At 42.3% G+C, this 24,069-nt stretch overlaps 1 protein-coding gene across 1 annotated transcript in view; it reads right to left on the reverse strand.

Moving 5' to 3' along the window:
- bckdhb (branched chain keto acid dehydrogenase E1 subunit beta) overlaps positions 1–24,069 on the reverse strand; it is a 51,459-nt gene that overhangs the window by 17,038 nt on the left and 10,352 nt on the right. Inside the window, exons 5-8 of the mRNA XM_079345118.1 lie at positions 20,477–20,632; positions 17,826–17,934; positions 12,899–12,996; positions 11,756–11,866 (exon numbers count right to left, since the gene is read on the reverse strand). Of these exons, the coding sequence (XP_079201244.1) occupies positions 11,756–11,866; positions 12,899–12,996; positions 17,826–17,934; positions 20,477–20,632 (474 nt within the window). The remainder of the gene's footprint in view (positions 1–11,755; positions 11,867–12,898; positions 12,997–17,825; positions 17,935–20,476; positions 20,633–24,069) is intronic.

Genomic DNA, 24,069 nt, shown 5'->3' on the forward strand with positions numbered 1-24,069 from the left:
CTCTACAACCGTGTGTACAAACAGACGCACACACGGCTACTACTGCACACGCTCTAACTTGATGACAGCTCTTTGTGAGCTTCCCACTGGCTGCTGCATGTACGAGCACACAGAGAGGTAGTAAAAATCAATCTATCACTTTCAATGGCTCTATAAAATGGTGTATAACATAACAAAGGGGTGGTTTTTGTGAATGTAACATCATCTTGTAAAGAGGACTTTTGCTCAGCAGGATAACCTGCATAAAGTCAAATGATATAGAATTAAAAGTTAGTTGTCCAGAATCTTCAACTTGTGGCAACTTTTTTTTTTCTTTTTCAAAAAATAAAAAATGTTACGTTGAGGTGTTGGGTCAGGACGCTGGAGATTCTTGTGTGGGATGAACAGTTTAGCACAAGCATGGAATAAAGTGAGAATAATGACAAATTCCATCTACTCTCATTACTGCTGTTTTTTGTGTTATTGCGTTTCTTTAAATAAAACAGCATGGAGAAAAGTGTTGGTACATTTGCAGGGCCAGGCACATCAACACAAAACCATGAGGGATCAAGTCATTTAGCCAATTTATTACTTTTCAGGTCATGTACTGTCACAGACGTAAATAAATCCAGCCTAAGAACATTGTGCACCACATTCTGCCAAAAACTTCTTCAGCTGAGTTTAACTATCACTACTACGAGGGCTCCTGCGATTAGGGCGATCCCCTTGTGTTGAACTACTGGTAAATGATCTTGAATTAAATAAATAGATGGGCAAAGGTGTCAGATTTATAGAGGAGTAGGCAGAATGATTCTTCTTCAGATTGCCAATTCACTGAAGGTTGGAGCTCTGGAGGACCAACAAAAACCCTCCATCCATCCATCCATTTTCTGCCGCTTATCCAGGGCCGGGTCGTGTGGGCAGCAGTCTAAGCAGAGACTCCTAGACTTCCCTCGCCCCAGACACTTCCTCCAGCTTATCCGGTGGGACCCCAAGGCATTCAGTCTCCACGTCTCCAGCGTGTCCTGGGTCTACTCTGAGGCCTCCTCCCAGAGGCGTCCAGGGGTCATCCCCAACAGATGCCCGAACCACCTCAACTGACTCCTCTTGATCTGGAGGAGTAGCGGCTCTACTCCTGAACTCCTCAACCTATCTCTTCCAGGGTGCGCCCAGCCACCCTGCGGAGGAAGCCCATTTCAGCCACTTGTATTCGGGATCTTGTTCTTTCGTTCACGACTCAAAGCTCAAGAACATAGCTGAGGGTAGGAGCTTCGTTGTCGGGGGCTTTATGCCCCCAGTAGGGTCTCCCAAGGCAAATGCGTCTTAGGTGACCAAAAGCAGCAAAACCCATATGAAGGAAATAAAAACAAGGACCGAGAATATAAAAAATGTATGAGTGAAGTCAGTTTTCTTTGTTGAATAAAAATGTGACGCGCTGAGAGAACCTGAGGAAGCTAAAGGCGCGATGTCCCGTCACTATCAAGTGACAGTAAAGTCATTTTCTGTGTGACATGATTTATTTATTCTTCCACTGATAGCAGTACTATCTGACAGTGCTGTTGGGCCTTTTCCATGATGACAAGTTATCTTTCACTTGTACCGTTTGCATGTCATTGCCTCGTGAATACAAAAAAGGGAATGGTGTTGGAGAGGACATAAATGTTACGCCATGAAAGTATGAATCCAACTTTCCCAGGATAATAATGTCAGAAAATAAATGTCTCCTGCGAACGCAATGAAAACAAAGTGTTGAATCACGAAAATGAAAACAAATGAACGGTTCATTCCATTGTGTTGAAATGTAATGGATGTAAAGACATTAACAATGAAAAACAGCTGCTATAGCTGTGTCTCATAGGGATGCATTATAGTATCATATCTAGAACAGCAGAATGTCATTAAAGGCACCACAGGATAGAGAACTGTAAGAGGAAGTCCCTGCTGCAGCACTCCACACCGCTGGACCACAGGAAACATGTTTCATTGTCCCAGAATCCACAGCATTCCTGCAGGAGCAGAGAGAGACTGCAGCTGGCTCCCATCAAACAGTGAAAGAAAATACTTTTCAGAAAAGTTCAGCCTGTATGTAGTATGAGGGGGCTGCATATGAATATATACACAGTATGTGTATATATATATATATATAGCTATAGACTACCATCATTATACATTATATATCTGCAGCACAGACTGACAGGGACTTACAGTTTTTCAGATCTGCTTTTTTCAAGGTTTCTTTTTCTAAGGTCAAATCTGAGACTTCATCAATGAGCACTAAAACACAATCAGCTCAACTTATCCATAAAAGCGTTCCATATCCAAGGTCAGTTAGCTCATTACCTTGAAAATCTTCTTTACAATGCAGTCCATGATTTCACTTGGAGCAACAGAGATTTGTTTGATGATGCCACTCCTGTGAAGTGATCGCTGAACTCTAGTTTTATTAGTCTCGTCTGTGAAACAATGACTGTATCTATGTGCCTTTCTTTCTTTTTGTTGTGAGCCATCAAAGCTGAATACGGGGTCAGCTATTGGTCCACCTTTCTGTGATGTGGCGCTAACACAGCATGAAGTGTGCAAGGGACTCGAGTAGCGCCACTAATGGTGACAGCACGTGTCTAACTAGTGCAATGCTAGCAGTAACAAAACAAAAGAAAGTTAGTCACAAGGCGTCATAATCAACGCTAAGCCAGAGGTTTTAGGTTTAGGAAACGTTTACAGCAGTCATGTGAAAGGCTGGATGCAGTTTGTGCTTTACAAATGTATCAGCAGTCAAAAAGTAACAAAAAAAAGCTAAATAACAAGTAAAGAAATGTTACTGTGTTGGAAACAGACTTTCAAATTAATTTAGGAAAGGTAATTAATAACACATGAGTTAATCTGTTTTCGATTACTCTGAGTTGACGATTGGAATATTTAATTTTTTCTTTTGTTTCAGCTTATGTAACTGACTTCAGGATTTACGACTAAATTAAAAAAGACCTGGCGAATCCCCGGGCAGCAGATTATCTGCCCGGGGATATCTGTGTGTTATGTCTGAGCAGAGCTCTTGGATGTCTCTGTGCCCTTGTGACACTCGGCTTTTTCCACTCCTCTCCAGCGCTGCTATCGGCAGACCTCGATGATCTCAATCTGCCCACACCTCTGGCCAAAGCTGCTTCACTAAACTGTCCTCTCTCCAGTGGAAAACCGAAGACCTGGCCCACATTAGCTTTAAGCGATTCAATCATTAGCGTCTTTTGCTTTTATAGGGTTGTTACATAACAAAACAAAAAAAAAAAGAGTCTTAGATCATTATTATCGTGGTTATTATGTGGTGTTAAAGGAAGGCTAAACATCTACGCTTTATAAGATCTATCAGAGCTGGGGGCTCATATAAATTCTTTCATGTAGTAAGAAAGGGTCTCGCACCAGAGTGCGTGACACGGAAGAATTTCAGAACTCTCCAGTGCCTAGCTGTGGAATTGATGCCAGGAAGAAGAACAGAGAAGAAGTCAGTAGCAGACAGTTCTTGAAAACGACAAACGGGTGCAATCAAAAAGTGATTGTGTGACTAGAAGATTGAATCCATTTTAATTACTTGAAGGTCGACGACTCCTTCCAAGGATTACATTTCAGCAGTTTTGCATTACACAATATTTTTCACCAACGACACGATGAGGGGGAGAGGGAGGGAGGAATGGAGAGAGTCCGAAGAGCCCGGTGTTACCATGGTAATTATAGACGGGGGCTACAATAATAAGAATGTGGTGAGGGGGTCCAAACCTCTGGCCACGTCCTTCATGTGCCGTTTTGTTCTTCTTTGATTGTTTCCAGTATGTGCATGTGTGTCTGACAGCGGGCCAAAGATACAAGGATTGATGTGGTCGGCAAGTTAGCAGATCCGCGCGAGGACCCCTCAAACGAAAGGGAAACCCAAGCATGAGCGCGGTCCGTCTGTCTGCGTGCTAATCGCTAGCAGGCTGCCATCCCTGGCCTGACTCCAGACCACAGATTCAGATAAAGGCTGAGTCTGCTCAACATAACCCTGGTGGGTGTCAGATCTGCTCAGGTCTCACCAAGGCAGAGGCCAAAAAGCTTGTTCAATCGTAATATTCCGTCGTCCTCTACTTCATCACACATGTTGCTAAAGGTTCGAGTCATGCACAGATCACCTCTCTCAAAGATAAATTTAACTTTATAATGAAACTCGGAACATTAACTGAGCAGCTACGAGCACAAGCGGAACAGCACTGTGAGTGGAAACAATGATCCACATGTCAGTGAAAGTGATGTATGACATAAAAGCAATGCTCACTCAAATAAAGAAGAAAACGCCTAAGGATTTGTACGCCAACATTTAAGCTATTGTAGAGAGAAGTTATTATGAACGCCAATTTCATGAAGTTAACCATAGAGTATATTCAATATGAATTTGTGAGCAACCCTAGCTGGTGTGAGTCAGGATTTATTCATAAATGTCTGAGAATGACAGCCGAGTTCAGTCAGTTTGGGTAGTCCATTCTTACAGGAGTTCAGTGTTTATACAAAGCTGATCATAGTCATTTACTACCAAAAGCTGTAATCCCAAAATATATAATGTCAATATAGCGTGTAAATATAAACATATATATCAAATTAAATAACTGAGCCTGACTAAACAATAAATACGGTGTATTATAGGTTGATGTTTGCTTGTGTGGGAAGTGCCATCTTCTGGCAACATCCTGAAATTTAAAAAAAAAAAATCAAGGTTAGCAAATATATATTTTCAGAATTTCTCAATTTCCTGATCTGATGATAAGATCGTCATCTGATGGGTTCAGTGGAACACATCAGAAATCACAGTATCAAGAAAAATGGCAAAAATGGAATTTGGGGAGAACTTTTAACAGATTCTGGAAAACGTATAAAACAATTTCATAGGGCCCTAATGTTGAGAGACTGCAATCTGTCAAGGGCTGATATCACAGCAGAAGGAAGCAGGTCAACATCTGGAGGCCAGCTGCTGGTAGCTCGGAGTTGTTGTTCTAGTGTACATCATGATGGCACTGACAACTCCGAGGCTTTTTCGAAACACGGGGAACAGGCATTCATCTGGATGTTTCCTTGTCGGCTTGGTGCAGAGCTGGAAGTTGGATAAGAAGGGATGTCGCGAGGTCCAGACGCGGCCATATGCAACAGGCGAAATAGCATCAAGCAAGCATGCTCCTCGGAAGGATCTGCCAGCGGACTTGTTTCAACACATTTCCATGAAGCCGTTCAGAAAAAATAAAACCTGGCGTCACTGGGCACGTCTCAAACATTTTCTAAACTCGCCATGAACACAAGGACAATGAGGCTGCTCTGAGTGGAAGATGTCAAAGCAGAGTTTAGAATTGGTGGGATGAAAAAAAAAAAAAAGGCATCCAGACCAATCCAAATCCTAAATGTTAATTTGGCACTTTTCTCTGGCTTTTCTGCATAATTGAAACGTTTAAAAAGGTCTGTTGATTTTTTCCATTGACCATCTATACAAGGCTAAACGTTTCAAGTGTTGGTTTAGTCATAAGCTGACACCATCACCCTCATTTACTCTCCAACTTAGCTCTGGGTCTCTTGTGAGCAGAGTCAAAAAAATTCTTTCACCATATTACAAAAAGCCCGTCTGCCACATGTAGCAGATCAATCCCGTCATAACAGCGGGAGCGTAAAAAGCTCTGGCAGATTCTTGCCTTTAGGAAAAAAACGATCACCAAATTGATCACCACAATAATTCTGACAGTCAAACCTTACGAATGAGATCAAATTTTCCAAAACATGTTCAGGTTTAGAGGACTGAAGCTACAGTAGGCCTTATAGTTAGGGGCAGACACGTCTTGTTTGTTTTTTCCCACAGAAATCAACAGCCAGACTACTTCTTCAGTCACACCGACTACAGCTGGGGCGAAAGGAAAGAAACCGCTTACGTGTCTGATTTTAATCATAATCAGGAGACTGGTTCCATCCAAGTCAGGCAAATTTAGTTCTCAAATTCAGCAAATTAAATGTTTATTAAGGATCATCCCTTTAAACATAATTTGCAATATATTGTGTTGTATTTTTTTTTCCATCCCTCATTTGTGAACTGTTCTGCTGAAGTCTCAACTTCAAATCATTCACTCTGCATGATTATGGTAGGTGGCATTTAGACCTATAACCACTGCAGCTGTCAGGAGCACAACTTGCTGCTGAACTTGACATTGAGCAGAAATCATTGGTGGCTCAAATGGAGTCCATTTGCTTTCAAGCCTTCTTCCAGCTCAGTGGAAGTCAGACAAACATATGTGAGCGTCCCTGTGTGCTGCCTGACTGTCGCCTGCTTCACTGCGCTGTATTTACCTGGCTGTGGACACGCATTACAGCTTTAAACCATTAAGAGGGAGAGAGTGGATGTGTGTACGTGTATGTGTTGGGGGGGGGGGGATTGATAAGGACTTTTCATCTGTACTGTAAGTCAACAGACACAGAAGCAATCAGACAAATCACACAATGCCACCTGCGTCACTTCCACGAAACAGAGCAGATGTTGCAGCACAGTCTTCCTTAAGTGCTCCCCCCCCCGTCCCCCTCCCCCCCAACAACCCTGTGTTCCCAACTTCAGAAGTGCATTTTTGTGCTGGAAGATACTGGTGCTCTTGAGCGTTGCATTGTCCTTAAATGACTCATCCTGCATGTGTTTTTTAGAGGGTTGAAGAGGTTCAGCCAAATTGGTTGCATCACTACACGGGCTGAGATCCAGGCATCACAGAGACTTCAGCGGGACCAGAGACAATGTCAAGATAGAGACAATGTGCTCGAGGTAAACTGTTAGCAGGCACACCAGGGGCCGACAGGACACCTCACGTCCAGGGGAGAACAGCTCGGAGTTTGTTGCTTTGCCAAATCACAACATCCTTATTGAATGTAACAGTCAGCATTAGTGATAGCTCCTCTAATACAGGATCATGAAGTCATTCGCCGAGTCACCCGTGCACACGTCGTCAGAAGTCACAGGAGTTCAATCCGGCGAGCTGGATTACAGCAAAAACAACTGTTTTAAGGGAGTAAACTTTCTAGTGACATTACTGTCATATGGACGGCACTGATTCAAAAATGGATTTTGAGTCATGAATTGAAATTAGATCCTGAATCGACTCGTAACCCAAAAGAAATGAAATCTCATCGAATCGTGAGAGACCTTAAGATTCCCAGCGCTCCTGTCGACTCATGGACAACTTTCTCCACACTGTCGTATGGTAACAACACTTTTCATTTACAGCTGAAATTAGACCGCTGACGTACAGGACGGGATGCATGTTCTCAAAGTTTTAAAAAAATAATAAAAAGGTGCACATCTACTGTCGAGCATTTACTGTACTATAAATGCCCATCCTCAGACAGCTTACGTCTGGCATGTTTTATCAGGCTTTTCTGATGAGAAAGAAAAAAACTGGTTTGATGTGTCATAATTCTGACAGGAGTTTAACAATAGCTTTAAGTCACACGGCAAAGCGGCTGGTGTTGTACACAGACTTAATTAACCCTGAGAGGCTCTGTATTGGTCATGGTTCATTTGGCCTGCTGATGTATTTAGAAAAGATCTACAGTAGGTACGTCACTAAAGACAACAGAGTGAGTCTCACTCCATGTCTTCATGCTGCCAGGCGCACAAGAGTTCGAGCTGGTCTAAGCTGACCTTCACAAATGTGCAGATAAAGTTTTTCCAAGCTCACAGGGGTCGACTGTTTCATACTCCAAAGAGACTTTTTTGATGAATTATGACTTTTATGGGAGCAGATGGGCCTCACAGGCTAGAACAGACCGGCAACAAAAGGCATGCCCAAACTTTCTCCCTGGGCTTGAAATGAACTAAAATCTAAGAGACACATCCAAAAATATTACACAAGTGAAGGAATAATGAAACAAGAGGAGAAAATGACAGAGCTTTGGGCTCAGTAAGAAGCTAAGATGAAAACACAACAGAGGCTGTAAAAAGGACCAGCCTCTCATGCAGTTACCTTTTTGAAGATCATTAGTGGAGTGAAAGTTCATCTTTTAACACATCAACCAAAGACAATGAGGAAACACAAGTCAATAGCTCTTTTTCACAAAAGTGCCGTAACTATGCTCAGTCGTCATTTTCTAAATTCAGAATAATTCTGTGACGGCGTGATTAGTGTCTCAGTCTGTGAGCTCACATTTTGTTTTCAGCGATGCGGAAGCACGGCATGGCAAAAGCTTAACAATTATCAATTAAAGTCGGCAAAATGTATTCATTAATGATGAAACACTTCTGATCAGAAATTCAAAGTTTTGTTCTTCATAAAATATTGGAAATGCAAAAAACCTATTGAAACTAAAAATGTTCTTGTCGCCCAACAGACAGTTTGAAGTAATTATTTCCTCCAGAGAATCTTATAAAGCATCATCAAATCCAACACTAATGTGCAGTGGGATTATACCGCTGGTTCAGTATCCTTGCAGCACTCATCACAAGCTGAAATAAGTTCACCAGTGGTGGATATGTTAGAATTTCATGTGATGTTGGAATTTGTTGAGCTTCCCTTTGTGAAGAAGTAAACATCCATCGTGGATAAAGTCCAATGCATAATTTTTCATAACATTGTTTACTTTGGTTTGTGATACGCATGTCACCCCTAAAGCTGTTTTGTGTTTTTTTTTTTTTTAAAGGCATCTTTTTAACATCAGTCGATTGATGCGAGCAGGTTTGTCTCGGAGAACTAAAGACATCCTAAAGAGGTCCTCAGGGTATCTCTGGTGCGAGAGCTGCTGCCCAACAGTCGTACACAGGCACCACGTGTGATGCTGTTAGAAGTGCTTTCTGTTTGATGGACAGGCTTTGGTGAGCCACTCCGATTTGTCCCTGGTCAGACGCAAAATCTAAAAAGCTCGAGAACGAGGGCTGAATCAGCCGTTACAGAATCATTTTTGCTGGTGAATGGCAATGTCACAGCCAATGAAAACACATTTAGATTCATGAAGGCCTGGACAGGGCGGATGGTTAACTGATGGCTTTCATATGGAATCAGAAGCAAAAACTAAAAACAACAGGGGGTGAGGCAGACCACTTAATGAGGAATCAAAAAAGCTCTTTTGCTGCTTGTGCTCCCTAAATGAGCTTGTTACACAACTATATCTCCACATGGGCCCTGACCCTTGCACAACTTCCCACAGCATATCATCTGAGTCGTTGGTCTGGCAGAGGTAAACCAGCCATTTTGTTTATCCTTTAAAGATCAACTGTTGCATTTACTGGACCGCTCGAGACAGCAGGATAAAACAAAATACACACGTTCTCTATATTCACAGCAATTTCCACCCATGATCCCCTTTGTCAAAGACACTGCTGAATAAATTTAGATCCAAGTATAGCTGGTGGCTGCCAGAACGGATCTCACAGGAAACGGAAGATGGCATGTTCTTCCAGGACGATGCCTTAATGATCGCTCCTGCTCAAATGCACATCATTCCTCATATATTATAAACATCCTCGTTCAAAAAACAACATGCAGGCTGCGTATAAATGTGTTAGTCACATAACACACACACACACACACACAAGTGAGGCCAACCTTGTATGAAAGATATGCAGGGTAAATGTGACTCACAAGACATTTTAATTGGCTGCCAGCAGCCGGATGTGTCTGGAGCCTATCTCTCTGTCTGCACACTCAGCTCATCTGATGGCCAGTTAATAAGCGGTACAAAAGGCCGGCTTTACTGAGGTGTGTGTGTGTGTGTGTGTGTGTGTGTGTGTGTGTGTGTGTGTGTGTGTGTGTGTGTGTGTGTGTGTGTGTGTGTGTGTGTGTGTGTGTGTGTGTGTGTGTGTGTGTGTGTGAGAAAGAAAAGCTGCATAACAGGTGTCCAATCTTTTGAATAAGAAGCTGACATATAGGCTCTGGGCTCCCTCTCTCAGGCTAAGAATAGAACTGGTCCCAAGAATGTATTCATAAGAAGGTAAGATACTTTAAAAAAGGCTTTACTGACTCTTTATTGTTATATATATATCTTCTATGAAGAGAGAACACGTCAGCTATGTTGAGGTTTTTAAATCACAACATCTCTAAGTGCTTATGCTTATTTAAATCTAGGCTCTGGCTTTTAGGTTATTTTCCGGTACCTTCAGTTTTTTTTTTTCAAACTAGGGCTGAATTACCCATTTTGACATTTTTTAGTCGAGTGTCTGCAGAGCTGTGTACATTTCATTCAACAGCTTTCATTTGGATTGCGAACATGTCGAAACACTGTTAGATTGTTTTCTTTGGATTTATTTATTTGCACAGTCAAAGCTTATTTGATATTTGAAGCTTTCACCTAAATAAAGCTCAAACTGGAATAACCTTTGATTCTGACTGATGCACATCTGGTTATGTGCCTGTACAAATCGAATCAATTAAAAGATACAATAAAATATTTCAATAAAATTAGTCTGGATGAAAAGCACGGCTTGTGTCAGAATTAATTCTGTGCCTTGAATGAGATTTATTAATAGCTTTATTGAACAGGGATGTCTGTGTGTGTGTGTGTGTGTGTGTGTGTGTGGGGGGGGGGGGGGGGATACCAGTGTATCAGTTTAATGCCACAGGGACTTTAGGATGTGTGTATTAACAGTATGTATGGGTGTTGTGGGGATGTTGGTTGATCGTTCTTTATAAATGCACAGACATTTAAGAAAGCAAAAGGAGAGATGTTGATAATGAGCCTGAGGTGGCAGGTCTCTGAGTTTTGGCATTTGGCCCGCCAAGAAGTGCAAACGTCTCCCAGTAGTCGTTTTGATGGGGCAAAGAAACGAGTCACGTGAGCAGACCCCTCTCTTTGATCGAACTGTCACTGACTTCAGCTCAACTGGAGGAGTGAGTCCTTCAGCGGTTGCACAATACTTCAGTCTATGCCATTAGTTCCAATAGACTTCCTATTAAATTACTACCCTCATACCACAGTTTTGTCCCATGACTTAACTGTTGGTTCAAAGATTCGCTTGGCAGCAGGAGATGATGTGGTGCTTGCTGACAAAGTTAAATGTCTTACCAGAGAAGCATAAAAAAAAGGGTCAATAAATGTGTCAAATTAAAAAGCCGTTTGGCTATTCTGCGAAAAAAAAAAAAAAAAAAAAAAAACAAAGTTGGGAAGTTTTTTTTTTTTTTTTTGTAAGGGCAGTTGAAGAACATGGATAATGCAAAAAAATATTATTCAATCTCCCGATACTCGCCTGTGGAAAATAGCACAGGCTTACACTCTGCACTACTTCCCAAAGCGTTCCTTGCGTGATCCTTCTCTCATTTCAAAACAAATAAATATGGAGTAATCACAGCGAAGGGTTTTCCTTTCTCAGAGCGGTTCCAAACACACATCTTGTTTTGGAGAACACTGTAGCCTACATGAGGCTGAGGCAAAACAAACCATTTATCAAGCCTTACCAGTTGAGGAAGGAATTGTGTTTATCCAGCACCAAAGAAAAAAACCATAGTGCAGAGACGCACATTTTCACTGAACCACAATAAACACAATCACAGAAGGATTAGACCTGATTACTGGGGCATTTAGGTCTTCAATGGTAAAAACAGAAATGCTAAATTATCTACCGGAACATTTTTTATTTGGAAATACAAAAACGGCCATGCATTCTGTCAACAAAGATAAAAGAGGACATTAAAAAAAACTATTTAACAGCACTTAACATGGATCAGAAAGAAAAAGTACATGTATGAGTGGGAGATGTTTTTCATTACTTTGGACGGTGTGTGTTTTTGTCGTTGTTCACGTGTGTCTCTGTTACCTTACAAACGGTTTCTACATCCCAGGGCAGGATGGTCTGCAGGTCGATGAGCTCGCAGGACACTCCCAGTTTCTCTTGAGCCATACTGGCCACCTCCCTCATCACATGGACCTAAAGAGACAGACGTCTTCATCAATGAAAAATGTCTTCATCAATTTACGTTGTGCATCAGATGTATTTTCATTCAGGTCAGGTCTTTTGGGGAAGGAAACGAGAGGCACCCTTAAGTGTTTTTGTAAAGCTCTTATGAAAATCTTTCACATCTTTTATTCTTATCTCCTGAAGTCAACACTGTGCAGTACCTGTAGATTTTACCAATCATATTTGAAGCTTGGTCAGTTTGCAGTACAGCTGTCTGAAGACGACTACTTTTCTTTACTACACGCACTAATCTGAGAGTGCAGATAAAAAGCCAGTAATGTCTCGAAACTCTAACACACCTTTTAGTTTGACTATCTGACCACTACAACTTTGAGTTTTGTGGACTGATAGCCGTTAGCCAAAGGCCCAAATTACGGGATGTTGCCTCCAGAGGATCAATCGCAGAGAGCGGAGCTGGGCTGAAACGAGGTGGCAAATAAAGCTTGTACACACTTTAACTCACTGGCTCCTCCGTCCACCCTTCAACAATAATGCTGGCCTTAATGGAGGAGTTTTTTCCATCAATGCCCTCAGACCCCCTCCCATGCTGCAGGTATATTATGGCCTAGCTAAGCCTGTTAAAGTGGCTGTGTACTCTCAAAGCTGGGGATGACTCCTGGTGAGGTACAGGCGCTTTGATACCGAGCTGGAGAAAATACAATCTCATGGATGAATAGAGGGGCAACAATGGAAAGTGTGCAGCAGACATTTAGTGTGAACACATGGAGAGCTGAGAGCAGCCTGGATGTTGTGGAGATGTCGGAGCAGATAGAGCCACAGGCTGCCGGCTGAGCGACCCAGCTGGAACCAAAGGGGGCTCGAGTCAGATTTAAAGCTAATCCACTGCTTGCGTCTGTGGCTTTAAACGTCATTTAGTGGAGAGGACACTGGGCTGCTTTTTTCCCCCCTGTGGTCATGGAAAATGATCCAAACATAGATGAGGACTTAAAACTGCTCAGGTCGCCCACTAAGAGCCCGTTAATGATTCACGGGATCACCTACCTGTGTCCCCCAGGCAACCAGTGTGACATCACTTCCTTCCTGTAGGACCTCGGCCTGTGAGAGAGGGATGGTGTACGCCTCCACAGGAACCTGCTCCACTGAGGAGACAAAAAAAAAAAAAAGGATTAACAACCCACATTATTAACAACTCCTTCAGTGCTTTGCATGCAAACACATGCACATAAATGCAAGCTCACACAAAGCAAACAAGGGTTTGATCTGAACGCACTCAATCATTCTACCATGCAGCCCGAGGTTTTATGACCAGAGCTCGAAATGAAAGACTAGATGACAAGCTGCTGAGATGACTGAAAGTCAAAGAATACAAACTGGAACTCGAGAACATTTTCTCTGGACCATTTCGAACGCTCGTCCTTTCCAGAACCTCCTCTTTCAAAAAACCAGAGTACTATCAGCACAACTTTATGTATGACCTAATGATATCCTCTGCCAGCTGTAAGCCCAGAGCCCTGATCAAACTTGACAACAACACATTGGTGGGATGGGATATGAATCAGGGAAGGGGGCCACATAAACAGGACATGTGTCCAAAAAGAAGAGCCTCGCAGCCAGCGGTTCTTTAAAACATCGTCCAAAGCAAAGTGCTTTTAAGTATATGGTTTGAATAATAGTTAATAATGTCTTGGAAAAGTGAAGAACGGTCATGGAGACCATTATAACGCACAAGCTTATCATAAACTAGAACTGCCATCACTTTGAAACATGCTGCTTATTAGCAATATTTCTACTGCCAGGATAAAACTTGTAATCTTCGAATGTATTATTTTTACTCTCTTTGAATCTTATTCACCATCATGGCTTTGGATGGAATACACACAGATCACAGGATGGTTTACATGAGAGGGGAACTCAGGGCTAGCCAAACTGCTAACTGCATTCCCGTATGGCAAAGAAAGAGGTCAAATTTACAATTAGGCAGTAATTATACTCCAGGGAGACGCTGGGTTTCAGACCTTTATGGAAACCTTGAATGATTCCCATAATCCTTTCAAGCCACTAAGAAAAGACAAACTACCCATCCTGATGTCTCACTTAGTTAAAACAACACAACGACTGAATCATATGCAACTTTCAGACCAGACAGAAAATAGGCCGCTTGAGTGGAATAACGGCATTTTACAGTTAGAATTGAATTGTGAAAACGAGGTTATGGTTTAATAAGCGGACTCAGTGAGACACGTGTGTGGTGTCTATCAAAAGACAGGCCGCTGCAATTAAAAGACATGACTTCACGATCCAGGCAGAGCTCATTAGACACGTGTGGACTCGGCACGAGAGCAGGTTGGCTCTGTGACCCGAGGGATGGCTGTTCTCGAATAGCTACAAAAGTTCCCCTCAGAGTGTTTGTGGAGGACTGCAGCTCGGTTAGAACCTCAGCCATTACATCAATTACTCCCCATTAGAATTCAGTTTAGATACTTTAAAAGGGGGGTATATCAAAAATCAACTTTTACAGTGTTTTTGAACATTTATTTTGGAAAACCGAGTGTCTGTCAAACCACACAATTTGATATGAATCCATCCAGCCCTTTGTTTGCGGTCTGAATAAGTTAAAGAAAACAGAGAAAAGTGCTCATTTTAACATTTTCTCAACTTGTGGCATCACAAGTTGGATTGTGGTAAAGAAAGAAAAAAAAAAACTCTCCCCTCTTATCTCCGCCCATGGACACCCAGCCAAGAGCACATTTTGGTCTGCCATTTGTATTCTTGCTACAGAGTGATGTCTACCAGTAAAACTCAGAGAGGGCTCATTGTATTTAAAGAGACAAACAGAGAGCTGCTTTCTACAGGAACACAAACCTCCTCTGGTGCTTGATTCATGTTGGATTTGGACCAAAGCACAGATGGTTCATTCAGACCACTGGGGACTAATATGTCCCTTTAACTAACAAACTTTCGTCACCTTTTATTAACACTGTTACTGTCACTTTACAAGTATATAAATACAAGTGTAATGTTATGGCAGCATTACAACAGAAATTCTGCAGATAGAACCGACAAACGAGCAAAAAAAAAGCAGTAAAATGTAGGCTGGGTATCACCGCTGAATCAGTTTGATTCCAATACAGAAGGTTCTGAATCGATTCAAGGCACGAGTCGAATTTGCCTCGCATTTAAAACATGTGGAGTGAGTCTCTTCTCATTGTCGATCTAATGAGAACAGTCAAGAGTGAACCTGTGACTCTGCATGTCCTGCTGTCACATGCTAGGCCCTAGTTTATGCTTCCGCGTTGTGGCGACGCCGCAGCTAGGACCCCTGTGCGGACCCTACGCGCTGCGTCGAAACGAACCGCAAGGACTGTGATTGGTCCACTCAGAACATCATTTCCGGCAGTTGCTTTCCGGTCGCAACACAAGAAGGCCGCCATTTTTAAAAGTAGTGGGAAAATACGACCATCTCTACAAGTCATCATCAGTACCCTATAAAGACTGCCAAATGGCAAATAATTCCTGGAGGGAAAGATGAAAAAACATGGAATGCATGAAGAGATGGAAGAACCTCCACGACAACCACACAAAGACACGAGCCACACTCGACTGACTGACTGACCCGTATCTTATCACAGGCTTCAGAAATGGTCATTATAATGTTTGGCTTTTTCAGTCCATCTGGGAAACGTCAAATCACATAGCAAGGAAGACCACTGACATACAGCACATGATGCACTAACCTCATCACTCCCAAACAAAGGTTCATATCAAGTGAGCAACCAGGCAAACAAAAAAACCTGCCAAGAACTCGCATCGATCAGAAGGCATCATTTTTGTAGGATACCTACATTGCTGATCATTTGCTCTGAAATCGTGCTATACGTTGTCTAACACACGGTGCCAATTACAGTGACCACAGTAGAGTCACATCCACTAAACACAAGGATACTGAAGTAGCGGACAAAGCTCGAGAGTCTGCTGTAATGAGAAGATTTGCCTTTACGTGAACGCAGCGTGTAGTCCAACAGAATGACATCACACACTGAAGGACAGGAAACATCGAGATCATAGTGGTCGTGTGCAGCAGTAACAGTATCAACCTCACTCCCGCTCCGATTGGCTCGAGCTTAATTATGCAGCCGTGTTCTCACATCAGCCCATTCGGGTCACATACTTTGTCTGGCAGGTGGAAACTCCGAGCGGAAAACAAATGCGGCTGTGTGCGTTCACACATGCAGCTCCTCCGGGCGTTTTTTCAGGACATTTCTGATAGTCTGTAAGCCCTTAAAGTCGACAGGATTGGTCACAGCAAAACTTAAAAAAAAGCAGGATTCAAATCTGTGCAACTTGTTGTATTCAGTTAAACCATGCTAAGCACTGACAGATGGTGTAGTGTTAGCTACGCTGTGTGGTTCGATGTGCTTGAAGCACCTCTGTAGCTCTATAACGTCGTAGTCAGAGGAGAAATGGATCGCAGACAGTCATTAAACAAAACATCTTCACTAAAGCAGCTCATGTGCTAAAGAAGGGATTCAGTGATATCTTTATTTCAATTTTTTTTTTTAAATGCATTAATTTAAAATTAAAAGAAAAAAAATCAATACCATGGATATTGACCACAATATTCAGCTAAAATCATAAAATACATGTTTGAAATGAAGTAGTGTGAAGTCGTCACCTGCTTAACTACTTTCCAACAACTCAAACACAAATATGTCGACATCATCAGGATCTTCTCTGGCTGGTAAGATTGTAATATTTTATTCATAGTGACTGAAATCCACTTTGACTGTCCGTTCGAGTTCTTATTTTGCTACCTTTAAAAACACTTCATGAGATGTGAGGACTGGAGGACGTCCCTTTACGCCAACGACTGGTTTTGATATCAGATGGAACTGCAGCATGAGAGACGTATTGGACAATGATCACGAACGTGGAGCCACAATGGAAACATTCTTAGCGCTAATATTTCACAATCATCTGGCTCTTATCAAAGTTGGACACTAACAAACCTTGTGACAATCCGAGGCAGGACCAAATCTGTTAAGGGTCTGTCTTTCTTTCATGAGCCTAAACATCATATTCAAACTCTGTTTTAATCATGGATATTGTTTCCATGTAGCTTCGGCAGAAGTGTTTTGCAACGGGCGCCAACATGTGTTGGAAGGTTTCTTTGGACAAGGTTTGACACCTTGGCAAAAGCAGGCTGCACAGAGCCATACCAGCCTGGAGTGTCGTCGAGCTTCCACACACACAAACACACTGATGCTGCCTCTGCACAGTGAGGGGAAGGAGAGACGACTCACATGAGCACCGTCGACACTTCACAGCCCGTTTGGAAAGGTCTGCTTCACACTTGGGATCCTGCTGATCTCATGTTGTTTGAAGTGAGGAACATTGTTTGTTTGTTTTGCACGACTTCTCCAAAGGGAGAACATTTGCTTCTAATAATGAACGCAGGCGCACAGAATGAGAGCCAGTAAGGCATGATGTTGGAGGAGGAGGAGGAACATCACAGGGTGACAACTAATTAGTAGGCCTGTCCCCGTTTACTGATCGTCACAGTCAAACTGGATTCGTCAGTTTTTTACCTCGAGTCGACTTTTTTTTTTTTTTTGTGCTCATTGAAGTTTAACCACATCATTACACTGTTTGTCTTCTTGGCTTGGAATAACATTTCACTCTCTGATAGGGACTGGCCCTATCATTCTTCTCACTCATTAAGTCTGCATTAAAGTAACATTAGAACGATATTACACACGTCTAATCGAGCAGGCAAACAAGCTGACGACACTTTAAAGATTTACTGAAACCTCCTGATCATAATGACCCACCAAAAAGGGTCCCACACGATAAATCTGAGCTAATCTGATGACCTTTTAATGACACTTACACACAAAGGAGACTGATTTAAAGAAGTCAGAAGTGCATTAAACGCATTGATTTTTAAATCAAGATATACGATCTAGCTTACCTGCTGCTCTGTACAGGATCTTGGGCTCGAAGAATATGCAGGGGTTCTGGTCTGCGATGCAGGAGAGGAGCAGCCCCTTAGCCTGAACTGGACTCCGAGGTACCACAACCTGACGAGAAGGTGACACATGATCATGATCATGTTTGAACAAGCTGACTTCCATTATTACTTAAAGAAGTGGAATAATGTTTAATTACACATTTCTCAACATATGTTTCATCTGTGTGTCATAGTGAGGATCAAACTGACCAGCACATGCCTTCAACTGGATCCCATCCCACTATTACCCACTGTGTTTACAGTTCAGTCAAACTAGAAGGACAGGTATACATTTAACAGGACTCATGTTGTTCCATACAGGCTCCAGGGGAGAATGACCATCGATGGAAGTATATTTATCTCTCTTATGGTAGGTGGCAATATGCTCCCTTTTAACCTGTTACTGTTCAACCTTCTTCCAGTTGACCGATTACTCTATGTCATATACTGATTTGTCAAATCACTTTTCTCCTTCCACCCATAAACTTCAATACGTCTAACCCCTTCATCCTTTGTCCCTGTGTCTGTTTAGCAGATGGGGTTTATTTTCTAAGCTAGCACACGCCATGTGTATACTTTCCTCTTGTTTTCTACAAAACATTTTTGCTGTCTCACTTCTGGGTGAGAGACCGCATGCTCAGAAAACCCAGAGTTCAGTTGGACTAACATGTTTAAGTGTATTTTCCAGTGTAAGTCCAGTTTCAGTCCTGCTTACACATTAAACTGACTTTTTTTTATCATCAAATAAACGTACTGACTGTTTGCAAAAACTAAACAACAGACTTGTATTGTCTTCAGACTCTGGATGTTAACAATTATTCAATCAATTAATTGTCGTTTAGAGTTTAACTGATTAAAGTCGTTGACGATTTTACCAGCAGTCATATGTGTAATACCATTTTGTACCAAAGGTGGCGTCAGTCGCCTTTGTAGTTTTCCGGCGAGAGCCTCGTTGTTTTATTAACTGTTTGATTCAATGAATGAATGTTTCAAGTAGCTATTGTGCTGCTATAATGGAGTCAATCAAACAAACTGAGAAAAACATGGAGCTCATTAATAGATAATTTTTTCGTTAAAATGTTCAACCATCGGTGGAGGAAAATGACTGAACTGTTCATCCTTCCTTTATAGCTAAAACAAAGTTCTGACAAAACTTTGCCTTTCAATTTCTTGACTCTAATGCATTGACAATTCCACAATTTTAAGTTTTATATGGCATTTGTATTTTGTCAGCTTCACCTCTTTGTGCTATTCAGGTCAGGACCGGGGTCTCATGATAACACTGGGCCAACCCTGAATCCTTTCAGGCTGTGAGACTGTACTGACCCTCCGACTGTGAAAGCTGATAGTTCACATTAACATTCATCAGCCTGACCTTTGCTGAGAGACATGTTTTGTTTTGTTGTTTTGCTCTAAGTGAGCGTGGGTGAGCCGTAGCCCATCGTCACCGTCATCCCCCGTCTGTGCGCTGTGACAAACTCTGATGATTACATGTATGCTCAGTAGAATGAGGTTAGGTCTCGACATTTTAACATGATCTTGTTTACGTTGAGCACAAGCTGTTAAATCCATGTGAGCGGTCTGAAAGAATCATTTTACCTTACTTTACCGTGCCCTTTATACACATACGGACTAGAAGTAGCAAGTGCTCTGTTGCATTTTTACAAGCATGAAGCTCGTGCATTTATCGTTAAGTAGGACTTCTACACACTATTCAATTCATACGACTCAACAGTTACTGCACTGTCGAGAATGAAACAGTCCTCTTATAGCCAGATGTGTGTAAGCTGGTCTCGGTTAAATCAATGCAGAGACACTTCATCACATTTCAGTTCATTTAAGTCTTAATGTAAGAATACAAAGTTCTTTCCCTCACATCCCCCTTTAAAACCTCACACGTGTGTGTGTGTGTGTGTGTGTGTGTGTGTGTGTGTGTGTGTGTGTGTGTGTGTGTGTGTGTGTGGACTGTGCATAAACACAAAAATGTAAACTGTCCAGTAGTTAAATCAGGTACAAAGCCCTTCCTCTCAACAGTGCAGTGCTGGAAGAATTAGGAGCCTCCTGTTTGTCTCTGGTTCGATGTTTGTGTTTGAGTCTGAATGAACGCTTGTTGTGTCGTACTTTAACACTTTCTCCTCAACGTCCAAGTCAAATGCTGTCAGTGTAGTATCTGTTTCAATTCAAACGCTCCTCCTGTGTCTCGTCACGCTCGCCATCACTCTTTCACATGTTGGGAGACAACTGTTCATTTTACTCAAGACAAACCTTCAAATAGAGCCAGAGAGAAGCATCTTCATGCAGCGGTCGATGAATGTGGTTTGGAGGTTGATCTCGGGTACAATCATTTTACTGGTCGGTGCAGGTTGTACTTCAGTTCCTTCTAACAGGGTTGGTATTGAATCGGCTGCGTTCATTCTCAAATGACGAACTAGACAAGATGTTTTCTGAATTCTTTTATCGTACCTGCTGCAGTGCAAGTGATGGAATAATCTTCCTGCAGCCTTGTAACAAATACAATCAAACACAACACGGAGCAGCTGCTGTGATTGGATAAAATCAAAGCAGTGGAAACGGCCCTTTATTCAAGGCGTGCAATAATCCCCACTGCTGACCTTGATGCCCGGGCAGTGGGCGAAGAAGGCCTCCGGGCTTTGAGAGTGGTAAAGTGATCCGTGGCCGACGCACCCCCACGGAGCTCGGATGGTGAGGTTGCCGCAGTCAAACAGGTTGCCAGAGCGGTAGCGGTACTTTGCTGCTTCATTGACTATCTGGAAAGAGACAAGAAAAGGGACATTTAAAGATTAGCAAGATGAAGTTATCATTGATTTTCATGAAGCTGTAAGAAGACCCAGACAGCAGGTTTGATCAGAACATTTCACGGTTTTAACATATGTGCTGGATTAATAAAAGCCGAATTAGATACAGCTAAAAAGAGGAATTTTTGTTTCCTCAATTACGACCACACCAGCAGACTTTAGATTGAAGGTTTCATGAGAGACACCAGTCTCTTTCCGTTTTTCCTCTGGATGCTTTTAAAAACACTACTTTATTTTTAACGAGCACATTCACCTGGAGTGTTTGGTTTCTTTAACGTCTTTGACAGTTTTCTTACAGTGGGCTTTCTCCAGAAAAAGGTGTCCCAAGTTTTCCTCCCTGGGTCTCAGGTGGGCTGTTAGTTGAGCTTTAACAGCTCTCTAAGGTCAGTTTGGACTGCAGACTTTTAAGTGAGAGCACAGACGGAGAGAGAGGAGCCAACTCCAGGCTCAAAACACTTTTTTTTTTCTTTTTTTTTTTAGCGCCACTGCAGGAGCTTCGAAGTGTCTGTTTCCATTGTCACATATTCTGTTTGACATTACCTTGACAGAGAGTGGGACTCCCATTCATCATACGGAGGGCTTAAGTACACAAAGTGACACTAATGTTAACATGCATGTATGCTAACGCAGCAGCACAGGCCGCTCATCTGCCTGTTCCACCTCTTGACTTTAGGGGCTTGTTTCGTTTTCCAAGCGAGTTAGTAAAATATGACTAAATGAACAATTGGAGGTCTGTTTGTTAAAAACCTACATGGAACGAGGAATGCACTGTACAAATAAAGCAGAAGACAAGTCAGACAAATAAATAACATCACTCACATTTGTTGCTGCAAGGCGGGCTAAAGAAAATAAGTGATTTTCCTTCCTTTTTGTCTGGAGTGATCCTGTGGATATTGAATCTTGTAACTCATCCCTTCAACCCTCATATTATCTGTCCAACCAGTGCAGCTTGTCAGATGTAACATGTGGAGAGCCCCAAAGGATGCAAAACTCTCCCATAAATATGCCAGAGATGCTTCAATTGCAGTTGATTTTGGTGATCTGTGATTTCCAATCTTTACTTGGCCCGACCTGCAGAGACTGACTTTTGCAGTCAGTGGGGAGGCATGTTGTTGCGTCAGGTCGTGTGCAGTGTGCGGCGGCGGCGGATGCACTCGTGGCAATGACGGCGCGCGTTCCAGCATTTCATACCGGTTGGGTCGGTCGCACCGTATACTAACCGCCTGTCCTAACAGCACGTGATCCTGATTCTATCGCTTCCTAATGGAGCGTCCCAACTCAACACAACCACCATTTTTATTTTCCTCTCTGTTGCCGGCGTTGATGGACTGCCGCTCCTTTTCTCACCCAACAGGGCTTGTTAGCTCGTTGTAAAATAAGGAAGACATCGGTGCCTTAATAATATCCACATCTGGGATTGAAATGTTGCTAACGCTCACTGCAGGCCGTTTATTGACGGCTCCCAAATACAAAGCACCACACTTCAGTCTGTCCGCCTTCAATACTAAAGACCTGTCATAATGTCTGCAAGGGGAAAGTGAAATCCACAGAGGGGAGGATTATAGACTGAACAGATGCAGTGTGGACAGGCAGCGTGCAATAATGCTTTAAGTGTCTTTTGACATGTCACGTTTTTTTAAACAAATGATCCTTTAAAAGAATAAATCAATCCCATCCTCTCCATTTCAAATTCACACTCTTCAGCCCGACCATTGGGATGTAAGAGGGGTTGAATGTTATAGGGTTTTAATTGGCTAATTCACTGTGTTCTTCTCTCTCTGTCTTTCGTTTATGTTAAATAGATGTATCGACACAGGTTTCATCATGCTTCTGTTGAGGCAGAGAGGATGTACACCTTGTTGCCATGGAGTCATAGAGACCGTCAGAGGACTCATCCGGCGTCTTTTTGTATTTTCTTTGCATTCGATGGTTCTTTGAAAGACCTGAAGCTCTTATGATCACCTTCGCAAAGAATTTTCCTCCTCGAGCTTCAAGACAAAAAAAAACAAAAAAACACTGGCTATAATCAGATACCTGATTCCATTCCTAACTGTGTGATTGTCTATGCGTTCTGGGGTTACGACACTGAAGGAAGGATTTTTGATGTGAAAAGCAGATTTTTTTTAAAAAGGGACGTCCATGGACTTTAATCCAGCTATTGTCTCTTTAACCATTCACCCACAGAGAGCCGGTGGAAATGAGCTCTCTCCTCCTCCAACACATTAACATTGAAACTCTAAATGACTTTTGATTTTTTTCATATTTAGGAACTTTTGGTCTCCACAGCGTCAACACGTATTCTTCGGTGAGGCTGTTTTAGTTAGAAAGCTGCAGCGACCAGTTCATTATTTCATCAGCCATGACAGAACATTCGAGAAAAATCAAAAAATCAAAAAATCAGTGCAATAGAATTAATTAATGATGTTATGTGTATATGTGCAATAGAAGGAGTGTGTGCAGGAAATATAAATGAAGTGATGTATGTGTACTTTGTGCTGTTAGGAAGTTTACATTACATTACATTACATGTAAATACAGACGTTTGGATTGTGCTCCAACTTCTCTTATCCAAAGCACATTTCTCCTACGGGAGACAATAAAGCATCTAACTAACTTTATTTTTTTGCTGAATTTAGCCTTTTTTTAAAGAAGGAATAAAACAAGTTGTTTTACTCAGACTTCCCTAATAAGAGTATGTGAGTGTTCTTCTACCCCACACATACAAGTAAACTGAATTCTTTTGGATTTGGGAATATTTGGTCCAAGAAATTCAACGTCTCCATAATTATGCTCCTGTTGAAATACACACTGCAGTCATCGACCTCCCGTCCGGGTGTTTCCTCTGGAGAACATTGTTGGAGAACTTGATGGGATTCTCTGTGCATCCGATTCCCTCTCCTTACCAGAGCTGGCTCAGGAACAGCCACAAACAGTCTCAAACTACCCAAACATCCGCTCCCCTGCACCAACTCAGTCCTCCAAGCAGGTCTTGGCTGCCATGCCTGATCATAAGGATTTTTGCCACAGAGTCTCGTCTCTGCCAAACTCTGCCCTCTAGTCCAGGGCTCACTGAGGTCATCAAAAACCAAAAGGCCAGGACAGCAGAGAGACAGCGGCGTGAATCCAGAGAGTCCACTCACCTCAGCTGGTTTTTTAAGCTGGGAAAGATTTAAGCAGGTCTTTCGAGAGCACATATTATGAAAATGATGCTTTTCTGCTTTTACCTCACTCCTCAGACCACCTCCTCCTGCAACCTGCTCACACCAGACGTTTACCGTCAAGTCACTCGGCCTACAGGCACCAACCAACGGTGCTTGTTACAGACCATTTCCTCTACACTTCGATGGCAGTTATTCATCTCATTTACTCCTCTTCATCAATTGGTGTGT

This window comes from Symphodus melops, assembly GCF_947650265.1.
Source record: "Symphodus melops genome assembly, chromosome: 5".
Lineage (NCBI taxonomy): Eukaryota > Metazoa > Chordata > Actinopteri > Labriformes > Labridae > Symphodus > Symphodus melops.